At 41.8% G+C, this 16,605-nt stretch overlaps 1 protein-coding gene across 1 annotated transcript; it reads left to right on the top strand.

Annotated features, from left to right (window-relative positions):
* The first annotated feature begins 3,190 nt into the window (after positions 1-3,190).
* On the top strand, positions 3,191-15,255 carry LOC120060961 (ceramide kinase-like). The gene is made up of 13 exons (XM_039010414.1): positions 3,191-3,317; positions 4,573-4,671; positions 5,782-5,919; positions 6,269-6,397; positions 6,615-6,678; positions 6,959-7,104; positions 7,362-7,436; positions 8,114-8,266; positions 10,425-10,530; positions 11,400-11,503; positions 11,791-11,987; positions 12,195-12,481; positions 15,135-15,255. The coding sequence occupies exons 1-13, from the start codon at positions 3,191-3,193 to the stop codon at positions 15,253-15,255; spliced, it is 1,746 nt and encodes a 581-aa protein (XP_038866342.1).
* The last annotated feature ends 1,350 nt before the right edge of the window (positions 15,256-16,605 follow it).

Here is a 16,605-nt window from a genome sequence, read left to right as displayed (position 1 = left end):
CTACACCAAACACATACTTCATTTGAAGTGTTTGTAAAATTCACGATGTGAAAAATGAATGGTGGAAAGATGATTGGAACCGTTTCTGTGTTTGACTGCTAGGTTTTATGGGTATTATGAGGCGCCCACTGTAGGGCTCTATTCGAAACAGCAACCTTTAAAGCATCAATACTTCCCACAGCCACAAAGTTAGAATTATGGCTAAACCTGCATATTTCTACAATTTCTCTTCTTAAAGGTCGACTTTGGGCAGAAACGAAAAAATAACGACTTTAAACTCTTTACTGATCAACACATCATCATACCAGGTCATGTAAACAAATAAGATATTTAATAAGATAACCAGTTGTAGCTCAATCTTGGGTGCAATGATCACGTTCCTGTGTGGATGCTCCTTGATTTAACGTTACGTAAGCCAACATGCTACACTAGCAAAGTTATGAATGATATAGCTGTTGGCTATATCAGCAACTACTTAGCGTTCTATGTGCAGCTTCAAATGTCGAACTGAGTTGCACCTCCGTCTGTCATTTTCTTCCCACATGTTTTGCAAGTTGCAATCTGTTTTTTTGTTGATACAGCGTAGTCTTTATATCCGAAAATAATAATTTTGGGTATCATCTTTCCAAAGGCTCCATCTGAATTCACCCGATGACGTTCACTCGGCACTGCCACGCGCAACATTTTCTCAGCTGGCACAATTTGATTGGCTGCTGTTTGATTCAAACTGTAATCTGTTAAATGAAGAGTTGATGCGCTGCACACTTTTTTTAATAGCATAATTTTTAATATTTGGACTTGGGGAGGGTATCAAGTTAGTTTGAGTCAAAATGCTCAAGTCCAAGTTAAGTCACGAGTCATTGGTGTTAAAGTCAAAGTCGAGTTGCAAGGCATCATATTTGTTAAGTACATTGTCCTCAGTTCTTATGGTTGTCTTGTCCTGTCATAAAATTATAATAATCATTTAAAAAAATACTGAAATGACTTAAAAGTAACTGATGTTGGCACAAGATGGAGGAAAAGTTGGAGCATAACTAACGAAATTACAGTTAACGAAAATGTACGCTTAATCCAGTATAAACTAATGTATAGAATTTATAATGCAAGAGACAAAATTCACAAATTCTCCAGCACAAAGGCAGATGTCTTGTCTTAAGTGTAAAACTAATAATGACTCAATAGTCCATGCTTTCTGGAAATGCTATATGATATAAATATATTCATCTGAACCCTCATTCTATACAGTCCTTTCCTAAGACTCACTCATCCTTGTTGCACTGGCAGGCGCATATGGTAGCAACAGTTGCTACGCACTACTTAGGAACAGTAAGAGGAACTCCAGAATTCACATGGTAGTCCGTGGTAGTACTAGAGTACAGACGGTCAAATATATTGGCATCAGGGCCGACTCCAGGCATAAGAAACATAACCGTAACCCTCAGTCCAGAATTCACATGGTAGTCCGTGGTAGTACTAGAGTACAGATGGTCAAATATATTGGCATCAGGGCCGACTCCAGGCATAAGAAACATAACCGTAACCCTCAGTCCAGAATTCACATGGTAGTCCGTGGTAGTACTAGAGTACAGACGGTCAAATATATTGGCATCAGGGCCGACTCCAGGCATAAGAAACATAACCGGCCCCAACCCCCAACGGGGGAACTCCGTCAGGGTCTCAATTTACCGTTGAGAGTTAGAATAGTAGAATACACAAGGTGCAAGTTGGAAATGTGGCTGTGCATCAGCAGTTTTTATCTTGTTTTGTCAGTCACTGATAATCACTCAATCAGCTAAGCAGTTAACAATATTTAGATTGGTAAGTTAGTCTAGCCTGTTATCTAAACTTGTAGTAATCATGGCCAAATACCGACCCTCCAGGGGCCCCCCATTGATTTTGTTAGTCACTCTCGCTCAGATAGCATGGCATAAGTCATGGCAAAATGGGTAGAATTGCAGGACATTTGCTTTAAGACTGCGCAAATGTCTCTCTGTGCCATTGCAAAATGAGTAGAATTGCATGAAATTCATTATAAAATTGCTAAATGTTCTCTCCGCCCAATGGCAAAATGTGTAGAATTGCAGAACATTTTCATTAAAACGGACATTTTTCTCTCCGCTGTCAAGAACGGGTGCACTAAAGGCTAGAGCAGGCTGTGATTGGTACCGTGGCCCTTTTCTAATGGAGTGCAATGGAGCCAAATGTTGTTTTCTCTTATCAAAACTGGTTGAATTGCTCTTTTTACCCTGTAGGCACCTACAACATTCCACAGGTGAGAAAAATGACACAGTAAACAAGAGAAAGTACAAACAAATTAATTATACTTTTTTGGGAGGGATAAAGAAAATATGCATGTTCCTGCCAGTGATGTGTTTCCACCCACAACAAAAAATCTGTGTGTGATGAAGTAATACACACAAAATGTAATTTTTAGCTTAAGTTTTCATGTACCGTGGTTAATGTAATGGAAATATAGCTATTGAATGTAACAGGGAAAACTGTGTTACCTGGCGCAAGCAGGATGAGCTACCATAAATCAAGTGCAAATCAAAATTCTCCGCAATCTATGCACAATGCTCATTCAAAAATGTTGCTAGCATTGGCAATAATCAGTGCAATACTAGAGTATTATGTTGATTAAAACATATAAATAGGCTTATTAAGTCAACATCATAGACAACTTCTCAATTCAATGTGCATTCAAGTTCAGACAGTTTAGGCAATAAAGACTAGACCTGGCTTTAGAAAGAAAATGAGATGGAGGGAGGGATATAAGGAAAACAACATATTTTTTAGAACAGCATTCTACCTGTCACTGACAAACGTGTTACTGTAAAGGGAGGGACTTTACAGATACTGAAAAGTTTTGCTGGCGGGTCTAGTTCCCTATCTTTTTGGTCTTATCAGAGCTTTATGGTATCTGAACAACACTTAAGATGTAGGCCGTCATTGTAAATAAGAATTTGTTCTTAACTGACTTGCCTAGTTAAATAGAGGTTACATTTAAATAAAAAAAGACAACGAGACATTGTTCTCAGAATGGAGCTGTTATCTTGAGAGTTCATCAATTGCATGGAATTATTGGAGTAATGTGTAGAATACGTTGTTTTACCCTTGCCGACATTCTTCTGCGATAGTGAGATAGACAGGATTGTAGTTCTCTATATATGTTTATGGACGTAGATCCAGTATGGACGTAGATCCAGTATGGTTGGAGTCCAGTCTATGGGTCGGTAAGAAACGTTACCGGGCAGCACTTACTGGCTGGCACCTCAACTGGACTGAGCTTGATAAGAAGAACCGCGATAAGAAGACCGGTGAGTGCCTTTTATCCTTTTATCGATCACTTTCATCATGCACGGCATCTATGCGACTCGCTCTCTTTTTTAATGCGCACATTTCATTATATACATTTCTTTAAAATAAAATTGTATATAGGCTAGGCTTATATAAGATTTATATAGGATTTAATCTTAAATTGCCTGGTAATGACTGCATAACAATCTCTTTCACTCTGAGATTAAAGGAAATAAAATAAACACTTGAGTAGCCTCATATGGTATGATTCCATCACACCAGCGTTACCAGTGCTTGTAAGTAGAGCGAATGTGTTCTATGCGCCACTAACAGAAAGTCACCAAACCTGTCTTGGAGACAACATGCAAGTGGAGACTGATGTAGACAGGCTACATGTTAGTGGTAAAATGTAAAGAGTTATTTAAACAAACAAAAATAACTAAATCAATTTTGTATGTAAGTTAGTAGGTTAGTAAGTAGTGCGTGTTTTTACCCAAATTTTTATATAAAAAATTGTATAAACAGACATTATTAGTCACTGTACTCATGAAGAATGTTCCTTTTCCAGTAAAGGTGAATAACAAGTTATACAGCACCAACACGAAACACAACTTACAGATAACTTAACACAGTCAAAACAAAGAAAACACATGCACATGCACATGCACGCACACGCACACGCACAGTACACACACACAAATCAAGAGTCACAAGAGCATTATTAGGTTAAAGCTTTTTGGGTGACCCGACCAAATGTACATAGAAATATGAGCTATAGATCTGTCATTTTCATTGAAAGCAAGTCTAAGAAGTGTATGTTCTATATGTTCTATATGTTCTATATGCGATATTTCTATGCTTCCCATTCTTAAAGGTGCAATATGCAGAAATTGCTCTGCCATTTCCTGGTTGCTAATATACTAATAGTTTGCCTAATTTCAGTTCATTGTACCATCTAAACCATTGTGAAATATATTTTCAATAAGCACGTGAATTTGGTAGGGTCGCTCAAAAAGTTACCTATTGCAGTAAGTTTCGTTTTTTGCTCTTTTACTTTCAGTTTTGTACACCAGCTTCAAACAGCTGAAAATTCAACATTTTTGGTTATGTAAAAGTAATTTCACAGCGGTTTAGATGGTAAAATAATTCTCTACACAATTACTGCTTGTTTTGTCACAAATTAAAATTAGGTGAACTAGGCGATTTCTGCATATTGCACCTTTAAAGGCAAAATATCATAATGGTGTGTGTCTGTCTGTCTGTCTGTGATCACAGTTTCAGTACCAGTATCTGAGGTTATTGGTGTGGAGGAGGGGCGTGTGCAGGTTCTACCCCAGAGGTCAGTAGCTAAAGACACAGACAGAGAATTCACAGGTGAGTTATGTTACTACCCCAGGTCAGAGACATAAGCGGGGCCAATATTAAACACAATACAAAATCCAACTAAAACAAGTTATTTGTAGGGGGAAAAGTCAGTGAAATGTGCATATAAAGAGTCAATGGGATAATCAGTAACAACAATAATCAAGGGTAAAAATAACCAGACAATGGACAATAACAATAATAATGGCATAGAGGACATGTGCAGGTTGGTCTGTCAGACACTGTCCCTCATTTTATGGCAGGCAGCAATGTAGGGCGCTGCCAATGCACAGCTCTCTGCGTCTTCCCCCAACAGGACAGGTAACCTATTCTCATCAGAGAGGTCTTTGAAACCTTGAATAAAGCTTTCAAATTTGGGGAAATTACACTAATTGTTTTGTCAGGAAATGCAGCTCTATCTCAGGTTCTACTGTGGTGCAGTGGTTGCACAGCCTTTCTTCTACAGGGAGACAGGTTTTCCTGTGTCTATCCTTCTCAATGGCAAGGTTGTGCTCACTGAGCCTGTACTTTGTCAAGGTTTTTCTAAAGGTTCTGATCAGTCAAATGGTTTGCCATGGTGTACTGTCGATTTAGGGCCAGATTGCACAGCATTTTGCTTTGTGCTTGTGTCTCCCAATCGGTAAGGTACTTATATTTTGACTGTGTTGTAATTACGTTTATTTTGATTGATCTCTCTCGCTGACTCTCTCAATCGAAAGGGCTTTATTGGCATGGGACACATACTGTATGTTTACATTGCCAAAGCAAGTGAAATAGATAATAAGCAAAAGTTAAATAAACAATCAGAAATTAACCGTAAACATTACACCCACAAAATATTATGGCTATGTACAGTGTTGTAACAATGTGCAAATTGTTAAAGTACAGAAGGGAAAATAAACATAAATATGGTTTTCATTTTTTCTTCACTGGTTGCCCTTTTCTTGTGGCAACAGGTCACAAATCTTGCTGCTGTGATGCCACACTGTGGTATTTCACCTAATAGATATGGGAGTTTATTGGATTTGTTTTTAAATTCATTGTGGGTCTATGTATTCTGAGGGAAATCTCTCTCTCTTTCTCCCCCTCTCTCCCCTCCTGACTGTGTGTCCTGTTCTGCAGTGTTCTATGTGAAACGCAGCAGCAGCAGTAGGTCCTATGGGTTGTTATGGCGCCTGGGCAGGACCCAGTTCTGCTGTCCCAGTAGGGACCTCAGAGACCAGTGGATGACCCAGCTGAGGATTGCCCTCAAAACACACAGTAAGGATAACTTCACTTGTCCTGAGATAAGACACCAATTAAATTAAATGTAACAATTCAACTGTATTTATTCCCTTAGGTTTAAAGGCAATGCAAGATCATGTCCTCCAGTATTAACATTGTAGTAGGATGTCCCTTGTGGGCATTCGTACTTATCCACTACATATAATATACTATACAGCCTGACTTTATGGCCCATAAACATAGGCATACTTTTATTTACACATGCTTATGTAGTGTGAATGTCTGCCTTCTGTCGTTTCTCATGTTTCCTCCTCTCTGCCTCTACTTTTCCTTTAAATTTGCTCTCTTTCTACCGATCTGTCCATCCTCTCATCTCCTCTCTCAGGCCCCTCTCGTCCTCACAGGTTGTTGGTGTTCATCAACCCGTTTGGAGGAAACAAACAAGGGAGGCAGATCTATCACTCTCTAGTGGCCCCACTGTTTGAGCTGGCAGGTATCAGCTCTCATGTTGTAGGTGAGACCCATGTGAGACAATAGTAATGCCGACAATCCTGTGACTTACTTAAACTGGTATAACTGGTAGTTAAGTGTATTTTGTCTATAGAAGGCGCATTGAAAGTGCATTGTGTGTTGACATTGGCTTGATATTGGCATGATTATGCTCATACTAACATGGTCTATTGCTGTATTTCTAGTAGTAAAACAAATTCTGATTGTTTATTGTCATTTAGTGACAGAACGGGCCAACCAGGCGAGAGACCACATACTGAAGAAAGACCTGACTGGTTTCGATGGGTACGTCAGACATTACAATGTTGTCATGTAAACAGTAACACTATGGCAGCCAGTCAGACCCACACAAAACAATCTGTTAATAATATTAAACTGGGCGTATGTCCCAAAAGTCTACTATTTGGCACCCTATTCACTATATAGTGCACTACTTTTGACAAGAGCCCTATGGTGGGTTCTAGTCAAAAGTAGTGCACTGTGTAAGCAATAGGAGGCCATTTCGCACATACCTGGGATTGGATTGAATCACATCACTGACTGTTAATGTTTGTCTCTACCTCAGTGTGGTGTGTGTGGGCGGGGACGGAATTTTCAGTGAGCTGCTGCACGGTGTGATTGGCCGAACACAGCAGGAGGCAGGGCTATCGGAGCATGACCCCTCCCTAACGCTACAGTCATGTGATCTTCACATTGGCATCATTCCTGCAGGTGAGATAGACATTATTGGTTAAAAATTAAAGGCATTTGGTTGATATAAACATTTCTGACTCAATTTTTTGCATCTCTCCTCACATCTTCTCCCACCTTCTTCTCAAAATTTCAGAAGGAAGTGTATGTTCTCTTCGTGTCCTTCTGAAGTTTTGAGGAGGCGGTGAGGAGGGAGGACACAAGGAATCGTGAAAGACTTGAGATTCACCCTGACTATAGAGTTGTGTCCGATATGAGTTTGTGTGTTCTCTCCTCAGGCTCTACAGACTGTGTGTGTTTCGCCACTGTGGGAGTCAACGACCCAGTGACCTCTGCTCTGCACATTATCATTGGTGAGATATGATCATAAATGAACACATTTATTAAAACATAATAACACATTTTAGATGACATTGTAGTTGACTTTGTTATACAGTATCATCTACAACTCTGGTGTTGCTTAAAATCATTTTAGCCAACTTAACAGAATCGCTTTACTGGAGCCATATGCAACCACTTTGGCAGTCATAAGCAGCAACACAATTTTACAAAGGCAGAGTTGTGATGTTCATGCCAATATTCAAAATCATGATCTAAACCAGGGGTGTCAAACATAAGGCTCGCTGGCTGGATCCGGCCCACGAGGGGGTCCAAACCAGCCCGCGGTCGTTTGAGTAAAACATATTTTTTAATTAAATATTTTTTAGGGGAGGGGAAACAAACTCAATATCCTTTAAATTACTAAAACCAAATCGAATCTGTGCAGAAATGATAATTGACCTTACAGTTTGACTGTCCAGCTCGCTAATAATCTCTGAAAGGAAAGCTAGAGAGTCAGGGAATATAGAAAACTCTCAAAATGATGGATAGAGGACTAGTTTTATTTTATTGACTAATATAACGCAATATAACGCATTTTCAGTGCGGCCCTCTGGACCTCGTTGAAGAACAAATGCGGCCCCCAGGGCAAAATGAGTTTGACGCCCCTCTAAACCCTCCTTGTCCTTCACCTTCCCACAAACCATTGCAGGAGACTCTCAGCCTCTGGATGTGTGTTCTGTCCACCATCGCTCGTCTCTGGTGCGTTACTCTGTGTCTCTGGTGGGGTACGGGTTCTATGGTGACGTGCTGGCTGAGAGCGAGAGACACCGCTGGATGGGGCCTCTCAGATATGACTACTCAGGTACATATGTAATGGAAAATTAAAGCAATAATACCCGAGGAGGTTTGCATTCATGTAATTATTGGCACAATGTGATGCGGTCACTATGTATGAGGCGAATGGTCAAATATTGCAGACATATCATAGATAGTGCCTCACAGACAGGACTACTAAGTTAAACTGTATATGGAATGTGACTCAAGTATATGAAAGGGAACCTAAAGCAGAGACATGTCATTATATTGAGTTGTTACTGCAATACTTCTTAAAGGGATTGGTAATTCGGGATTTCTTTGAATTGGCTCACGAAACTGCCTCTAACGTCCTTCATACTGGACACAGAGACATTAAAATAGAATCCATGAGTTCATCTGACTCTGGGGAAGTAGATAAAGGGACCCATTGCCAAAATCCATAAGTATCCCTTTAAACACTGTCTGCTAGACCAAGGTGGAGGTCAGAGGATAATACCTCTCTTACCCGACCACAACCTACAAACTAATTACACCTTAAATCAATGTTCAGTCAGAAACAAATATCTCACATCACCTGTGTCCCACATAAACCTGAAATGTCTTTATATGTATCACTACTATCAAGCTCTAAGAAGTAAGTCACGTCTATTATGTCAAGCTGTATCAAGACATAATATTCAAATATATACAGTACCAGTCAAAAGTTAACACACCTACTCATTCCACGGTTTTTCTTTATTTGAACTATTTTCTACATTGTAGAATAATAGTGAAGACATCAAAACTATGAAATAAAATTGCCTTGATGGCAGCTTTGCACCCTCTTGGCATTCTCTCAACCAGCTTCATGAGGAATGCTTTTCCAACAGTCTTGAAGGAGTTCCCACATATGCTGAGCACTTGTTGGCTGCTTTCCCTTCACTCTGCGGTATAACTCATCCCTAACCATCTCAATTGGGTGAGGTCAGGTGATTGTGGAGGCCAGGTCATCTGATGCAGCACTCCCTCACTCTCCTTCTTGATCAAATAACCTTTACACAGCCTGGAGGTGCGTTGGGTCATTGTCCTGTTGAAAAACAAATGATAGTCCCACTAAGCGCGCACCAGATGGGATTGTGTATCGCTGCAAAATGCTGTGGTAGACATGCTGGTTAAATGTGCCTTGAAATCTAAATACATCACTGAGAGTGTCACCAGCAAAGCACCATCACACCTCCTCCTCCATGCTTCACTGTAGGAACCACGCATGCGGAGATAATCCATTCACCTACTCTGCATCTCACAAAGACATGACAACAAAAAATCTCAAATTTGGACTCATCAGACCAAAGGACAGATTTCCACAGGTCTAATGTCCATTGCTCATGTTTCTTGGTCCAAGCAAGTCTCTTCCTATTATTGGTGTCCTTTAGTAGTGGTTTCTTTGCAGAGATTTGACCATGAAGGCCTGATTCCCGCAGTCTCCTCTGAACACTTGATGTTTTGTCTGTTACTTGAACTCTGTGAAGCATTTATTTGGGCTGCAATCTGAGGTGCAGTTAACTCTAATGAACTTATCCTCTGCAGCAGAGGTAACTCTGGGTCTTCCTTTCCTGTGGCGGTCCTCATGAGAGCCAGTTTCATCATAGCGCTTGATGGTTTTTGCAAATGCACAAATTTTCCACATTGACTGACCTTCATGTCTTAAAGTAACAATGGACTGTCATTTCTCTTTGCTTATTTGAGCTATTCTTGCCATAATATGTACTTTTACCAAATAGGGCTATCTTCTGTGTACCACCCCTACCTTGTCACAAAACAACTGATTGGCTCAAACGCATTTAGAAGGAAAGAAATTCCACAAATGAACTTTTAACAAGGCACACCTGTTAATTGAAATGCATTCCAGGTGACTACCTCATGAAGCTGGTTGAGAGAATGCCAAAGAGTGTATATTTTGATTTGTTTAACACTTTTTGGGTTACTACATGATTCTATATGTTTTACTTCACTATTAGTCAACAATGTAAAAAATAGTAAAAAAAATAAAGAAAAATCCTGGAATGAGGAGGTGTGTCCAAACCTTTGACTGGTACTGTGTATACATGTTACATAATAATTATTAGAGAAAATACATCCTCTCTCCCTCTGTGTGTTTAGGTCTCCATGTGTTAACAGTATGAGTTCGAGACATATGATGGCTGCTAACACCACTCTTCCCCCAGGTGCTATGGTGTACCTAAGTAACAGGAGCTATGCAGGCGTAATTCAGTACCTACCAGCAGACTCCCAGCTCTCCAACCCCAGGGACAATACACGCTGCCTCTCTGGGTAACAACTAACTATATTTCTTAGAGAATAAAGACACTCACTGCCTGGTACAAAGATCCAAAACAACAAACTGGTAGTTACAGCAGATGAGGCTGATCAAGGGACGAAGGAAAGGATGGCCCTCTTTACCTGTTAAAGACGTAGCACATGCTCCTCTGATTGGGAGAGTGCATTCTTGACCGCATATTGATAAGCTCAGCATTAACAACTCACTGATGGTAACAGAGGGGGTTCTGATATCGCTACCTATCTCAAATATAAGGTCCTGAAAGAAAATAATTGCCTTCGATTTCATGGTACCTCAACCATCCCAGTCCAGTGGAGAGAAACTGTTCTGGGAGCTAGGTTACATCATCAGAAGGCGAAAGTGACACAGCCTCAATTGCCTCAGTTACAGTCACTTCCACCTGCAACAGAGACCCAGGTGTTGGGTGTACATCTGTACCTTAAGGAGGGCAGTTCCCATGCCAACGTAGAGCAAGCTGATCCGGAAGAAAGGAGAGACAGCACCTCCTTGGGAGAGGATAGAGACGCTGGTGTCTGTGAAAGAAGAGTGTAGCCTACCTCTGTGAAAGACTATACCCAATGTCTTTTGTCTGAAATAACTGCCCCACGGTCTGTGAGGGAGTGTAAGGGACTGTGAGATGCTACAGTACAGGACGCTGGTGTCTTTGACAGACAGTACCTATCTTTTGTATGTGATGGATAGCTACCCCCAAGGGTCTACGAGGGAGTGCGAGTTGATGATACACATATGAATGGAATGTATGGCTGTCAGGAACATGTGCTGTTGTTACATCACTGGGTATATTACACTATACCTATATCATGTGTAAAACAAGTAATAGTTGGTAATCTGTGTGTTCCAGGTGCAGTGTGTGTTCTAATGGCACAGAGAGACTGTTCCCCCACTCTCCAGGTGCTAGTTCCCTCTACAGCTCCCACTTTAGTCAATTCAGCAGCGACACTGAGGGTAAGGCCCTTACAAACAGTCTATAAAAAGTCTACACAGACGACTGTAAAGTCTACACAGTGTACACCCAGTCTACACACATCCGATGTAATGCATGGAGGTGGTTCAATGAAACACACTGTGGTGGTGAGTAACTTTGCCTGAGACCGGAAGTCTTATGTTTGCTCTCAGAGTTAATGCCTAGGCTTTAGCTCAGTGGGCTAACAGTCTTGTGGCATGCAGGAGAGCAGAGTTCAAACCCTGGTGTGTCACAGAACTTCCTCTGCTCTCTCTGCCCCGTGCTGCAGGTGAGTGGGTGAGTGTGGAGGGCCGGTTCAGGGCTGTGTCGCTCACCTGTATGTCCAGCTCCTGTCCTCGCAGTCCCCTGGGCCTGTCCCCCTCCGCACACCTGGCCGATGGGACAGGTGACCTGATCATCGTACGGGACACACACCCCTTAGGGTTCCTCACCTTCCTACACAGACACACCAGCACACAGGACCAGGTGAAGACCACCTCAGCGAGGCCACAAGAAATGTAGCCAGACTAAAAATCCAAACCCTGCAGCCATGATTGCTAGCTACATTTCTATCGTACGTGGACTGGCTTGCCAGGCTTCAAGTACTGCACAGCAGTATGGAAATATCAGTTATCTGAGACAGAAATATTTCAATAGATGCATAAATTATCTTTCCTATCTGCTGTATTTTAGTTTGACTTGCCGTTCGTGGACGTCCACCGAGTGAAGGCAGTACGCTTTTCTTTCCCTACCGGAGAAGAGGAGGACAAGGATGAAGAGAGGGAGAGAGTGAATGATGGAGGGATGACGGAGGAAGGAAAGAGACCAAGCCGAAGCAGTTCCCACAAGCACCTGGTAGAAAGAGGAGAGGAGCGAGGGCAGAAAGACTTCCTGTGTGGTTTGTGCTGCAGTAAGGCTCCTACAGTGTCTGTGTGGAACTGTGACGGAGAGATACTGCCTCACACTGAGATCTCCTGCAGGTAAGGGATGACTCATCAGATCATGTCAATCACTACTTATTGGCTTACCTGACATTAAAGATTCAGTGTACATTTAGTAGTCTGCTTTAGGCATTATCTGGAGACTCTACTAACCCTTTAACCCTCTTGACTCAAAGTCTAGCTCAAACTGTTCAGACTAGACAGACAATTACGTGAAAAGTAACTATTTTGGCATCCTCTCATGTCTGACAAACACGGGGGGCTGACAATAGCCTATCTACCGCATATGTGAACGACCGATAAAGGAGTTATCAGTGGACTGTGACGCAGCCCATGCAAAAAAACAGGAAGTCTCTAGAGTAAACACACAGGGTTTTATAAAATGTGATCTATTATATTAACAAGATGGTAGACTGACCACTCTAAAACAAACAAAGCATTATAAATCTTCTATCCAATAAAATAAGCCTAACCTATCAAAATAGTAATTCACTTTTATCTTGACCAAATTCGACAGTCTCTCATTGGCCTAAAACTCGGAGTTGACCCCTTGCTTAAAATCAAATCAAATTTGATTTGGCTCTTGCTTCATAAACAACAGGTGTAGACTAAACAGTGAAATGCTTATTTACGGAGTAAATAATAGAAAAGTAATAGAAAAGTAATAACACGTAATAATAAATACACGAGTAACGATAAATTGGCTATATACACGGGGTACTAGTACTGAGTTGATGTGCAAGGGTACGATGTAACTTGAGGTAGATATGTACATAAAATTAGGAATAAAGTGACTAGGTAATGTAATGGGCCGTACGCATTACCCTCTGTAGTGCCTTGCAGTCGGATTCCAAGCAGTTGCCATACCAAGCGGTGATGCAGCCAGTCAAGATGCTCTCAATGGTGCAGCTGTAGAACTTTGAGGATCTGAGGGCCCATGCAGAATCTGGTCAGCCTCCTGAGGTTGCAGAGGAGTTGTCGTGCCCTCTTCACGACTGTGTTGGGGTGTGTGGACCGTTATAGATCCTAAGTGATGTGGACACCGAGGAACTTAAATCTCTCGACCCCACTACGCCATCAGCTCCTTTGTCTTGCTGACGTTGAGGGAAAGGTTGTTGTTCTCTGACCTCCTCCCTATAGGCTGTCTCATCGTCGTCAGTGATAAGGCCTACCACCGTTGTGTCGTCAGCAAACTTAATGATGGTACTCCCTGTTCACCCACCCAGTCATGGTTGAACAGGGTGTACAGGAGGGGACTAAGCACGCACCTCTGAGGGGCCCCCGTGTTAATGGTCAGGGTGGCGGATGTATTGTTGCCTACCCTCACCACCTGAGGGCGGCCCATCTGGAAGTCCAGGATCCAGTTGCAGAGGGAGGTATTCAGTCCCAGGATCCTTAGCATATGATGAGCTTAGAGGGCACTATAGTATTGAACGCTGAGCTGTAGTCAATGAACAGTATTCTCACACAGGTGTTCCTCTTGTCCAGGTGGGAGAGGGCAGTGTGGAATGCAATAGAGATTGCATCATCTGTGGATCTGTTGGGGCGGTATGCCAATTGGAGTGGGTCGAGGGTGTCTGGGATGATGGTGTTGATGTGAGCCATGACCAGCCTTTAAAAGCATTTCATGGCTACAGATGTGAGTGCTGCAGGGCAAAAGTCATTTAGACAGGTTACCTTGGCGTTCCTGGGCACAGGGACAATGGCGGTCTGCTTGAAACATGTAGTTATTACAGACTGGGTCAGGGAGAGGTTGAAAATGTCAGTGAAGACACTTGCCAGCTGGTCAGCACTTGCTCTGAGTACGCATCCTGATAATCCATCTGGCCCTGCAGCCCTGTGAATGTTAACCTGTTTAAAGGTCTTACTCTCATCGGCTATGTAGAGCGTGATCACACAGTCCTCCGGAACAGCTGGTGCTCTCATGCATGGTTCAGTGTTGCTTGCCTCGAAGCGACAGAAGGAATTTAGCTCGTCTGGTATGTTCACATCACTGGGCAGCTTGCGGCTGGGTTTCCCTTTGTAATCCGTGATAGACAGCGTTGTAGGATTCGATTTTAGTCCTCTATTGATGCTTTGACAGTTTTATTGGCTCGTCAGAGGTCATAGCAGGATTTATTAGAAGCGTCCAGATTAGTGTCTCGCTCCTTGAAAGCAGCAGCTCTAGGGAAGGGATATACCTAGTCAGTTGCACAACTGAGTGCATTAAACCGAAATGTGTCTTCCACATTTAACCCAACCCCACTAGCCTTTAGCTCAGTGCAGATGTTGCCAATCCATGACTTCTGGTTGGGATATGTATGTATAGTCACTGTGGGGACTATGTTGTCGATGCACTTATTAATGAGTCCGGTGACTGATGTGGTAAACTCCTCAATGCCATCGTTGAATCCAGGAACATATTCCAGAATCGCCTCTCCCCTTCTAGTTTTATGTAATAAAACATTATTACGTCAGGACACTATTGAGGGCACTACTGAGCTGAGCAGAGTTGTATTGCTCTGGCCTGGTAATACATACACCATAGTAGCTGAAATCGTGCTGGAAAGGACTTTATGAGAAAAATAAATTGGAGCCAGCACAGTATTGTTAGGATCAGCACGATAGTTTGAAGTGTCAATGCCACGTTTTCCAACTCTGACCCTGTCCTCATTTCTCTTGTTGTCCTGTTCCTTCCTTCCTTCCCTCCCAGGGTTCATGGTCAGCTGGTGCGTCTGTATGCCCGGGGCATTGAGGACGGATCAGCCACGCCCACCAGGAAGTGCCAAGACGGACACAGGAACTGCAAAGGGAGATGTGTCCTCAACTACTGAGGAAGGCTGAGTTAGGGTCCGTTCACACTACTTGCAGAGAAAAACACTATGCCAGAGATGACGACATTAATGATTGGTATCAATGATTTTGCCTACCAATGAAATGGCTTCCTTTCTGTTTCCAGTGTAAATATTTCAATACCTAAGTCTTAAGATGGAGATTTGAATTTGAAGGCAGTTCAAGGAATACTTTTTTCTACATAAAATGCCTTGATGCCAGTAGCCTATGACATCTTCTATGACATTGTCTTCTGTAAATGTGTTATGTTCACTTGAGCAGTTTTTTGCAGTTATGAAAATGTTGTACACACAACAATTGAAAACCTAATAAATGTACACACCTTTTTACTATGCAGAATGTTGAGCCTCCACATGATTTATTGTTTATGGTAGAACTGACATCCCTCTGGCTTAACAATGACATTTACCTGAGGAATTTGTGGCTTTGTATGTATACAATAGGACAAACCTGTTTTTCTTGAATCTTAAGATCATCTCCTTGAAGCACAGTGTTGATCTAAGTAGCAGAGAAGCAGGGCAGATGAACCAACAAACAAACATTCCATTCAGTGCAGCTTGATGAATCAGCTATTGTCATTGTTAAGTCAGTAACATACATTTGGGGTCTTTCAGTCCTTCTCCTTCCTCTGGCGCTTCCAGCCCCAGAAGTCAGTCTGTCTGTGTCTGTTTATTGGTGAAATGACTGGAGCAGTGTGTGTGTGTGTGTGTGTTGTGTGTGTGTGTTGTGTGTGGGCTGTAGAATGAAGGAATACTCAGAGCTGGGCCATATACCTGGAGAGAGAGGAACAGAAAATGGTGTCAGTCATCAGCCAATCACAGCGGAGCAACTTACGCCTAGACCAAGCCTGGACTGAGTGATATGAATGTAGGAACAGTAGATGGAAATATAATTAATCAGGTTTCTAGTTTAGAAAAGAGAGTTTGCAAATTTGGATGGTGTTATCTGATTATATATAATATATTATTTGGTTAAAGACAACTAAATGATTTTCAACGGGGGGATTTGAGTAGACAGTGGAGAACTTTTTACCTTGCTGGGTCATGGTTTGCACTCTTCCCACCGGGTAGACGTCAGTTCAACGTCTAGTTTTGATAGAAATTTTGTTGAGTTGTCAACTAATGTGGATTCAACATGAAATCAACTGAACATTTCACAAAACCATAGGATTTAGGTAAAAAGTTAGATAAAAAAATCTAAATGCCTTTACTTTGATGACTTTTTGCAAATCCAATCAGTTTTACACATTGATTCAACGTCATCACATATATTCATTTAGTTGACATTACATGGAAACAATGTTAATTCAACCAGTTGTTTCCCAGTGGGTT

This window comes from Salvelinus namaycush, chromosome 16, assembly GCF_016432855.1.
Source record: "Salvelinus namaycush isolate Seneca chromosome 16, SaNama_1.0, whole genome shotgun sequence".
NCBI lineage: Eukaryota > Metazoa > Chordata > Actinopteri > Salmoniformes > Salmonidae > Salvelinus > Salvelinus namaycush.
Note: the sequence above shows the minus strand (reverse complement) of the source record. Positions and strands in the feature narration are given on the sequence as shown.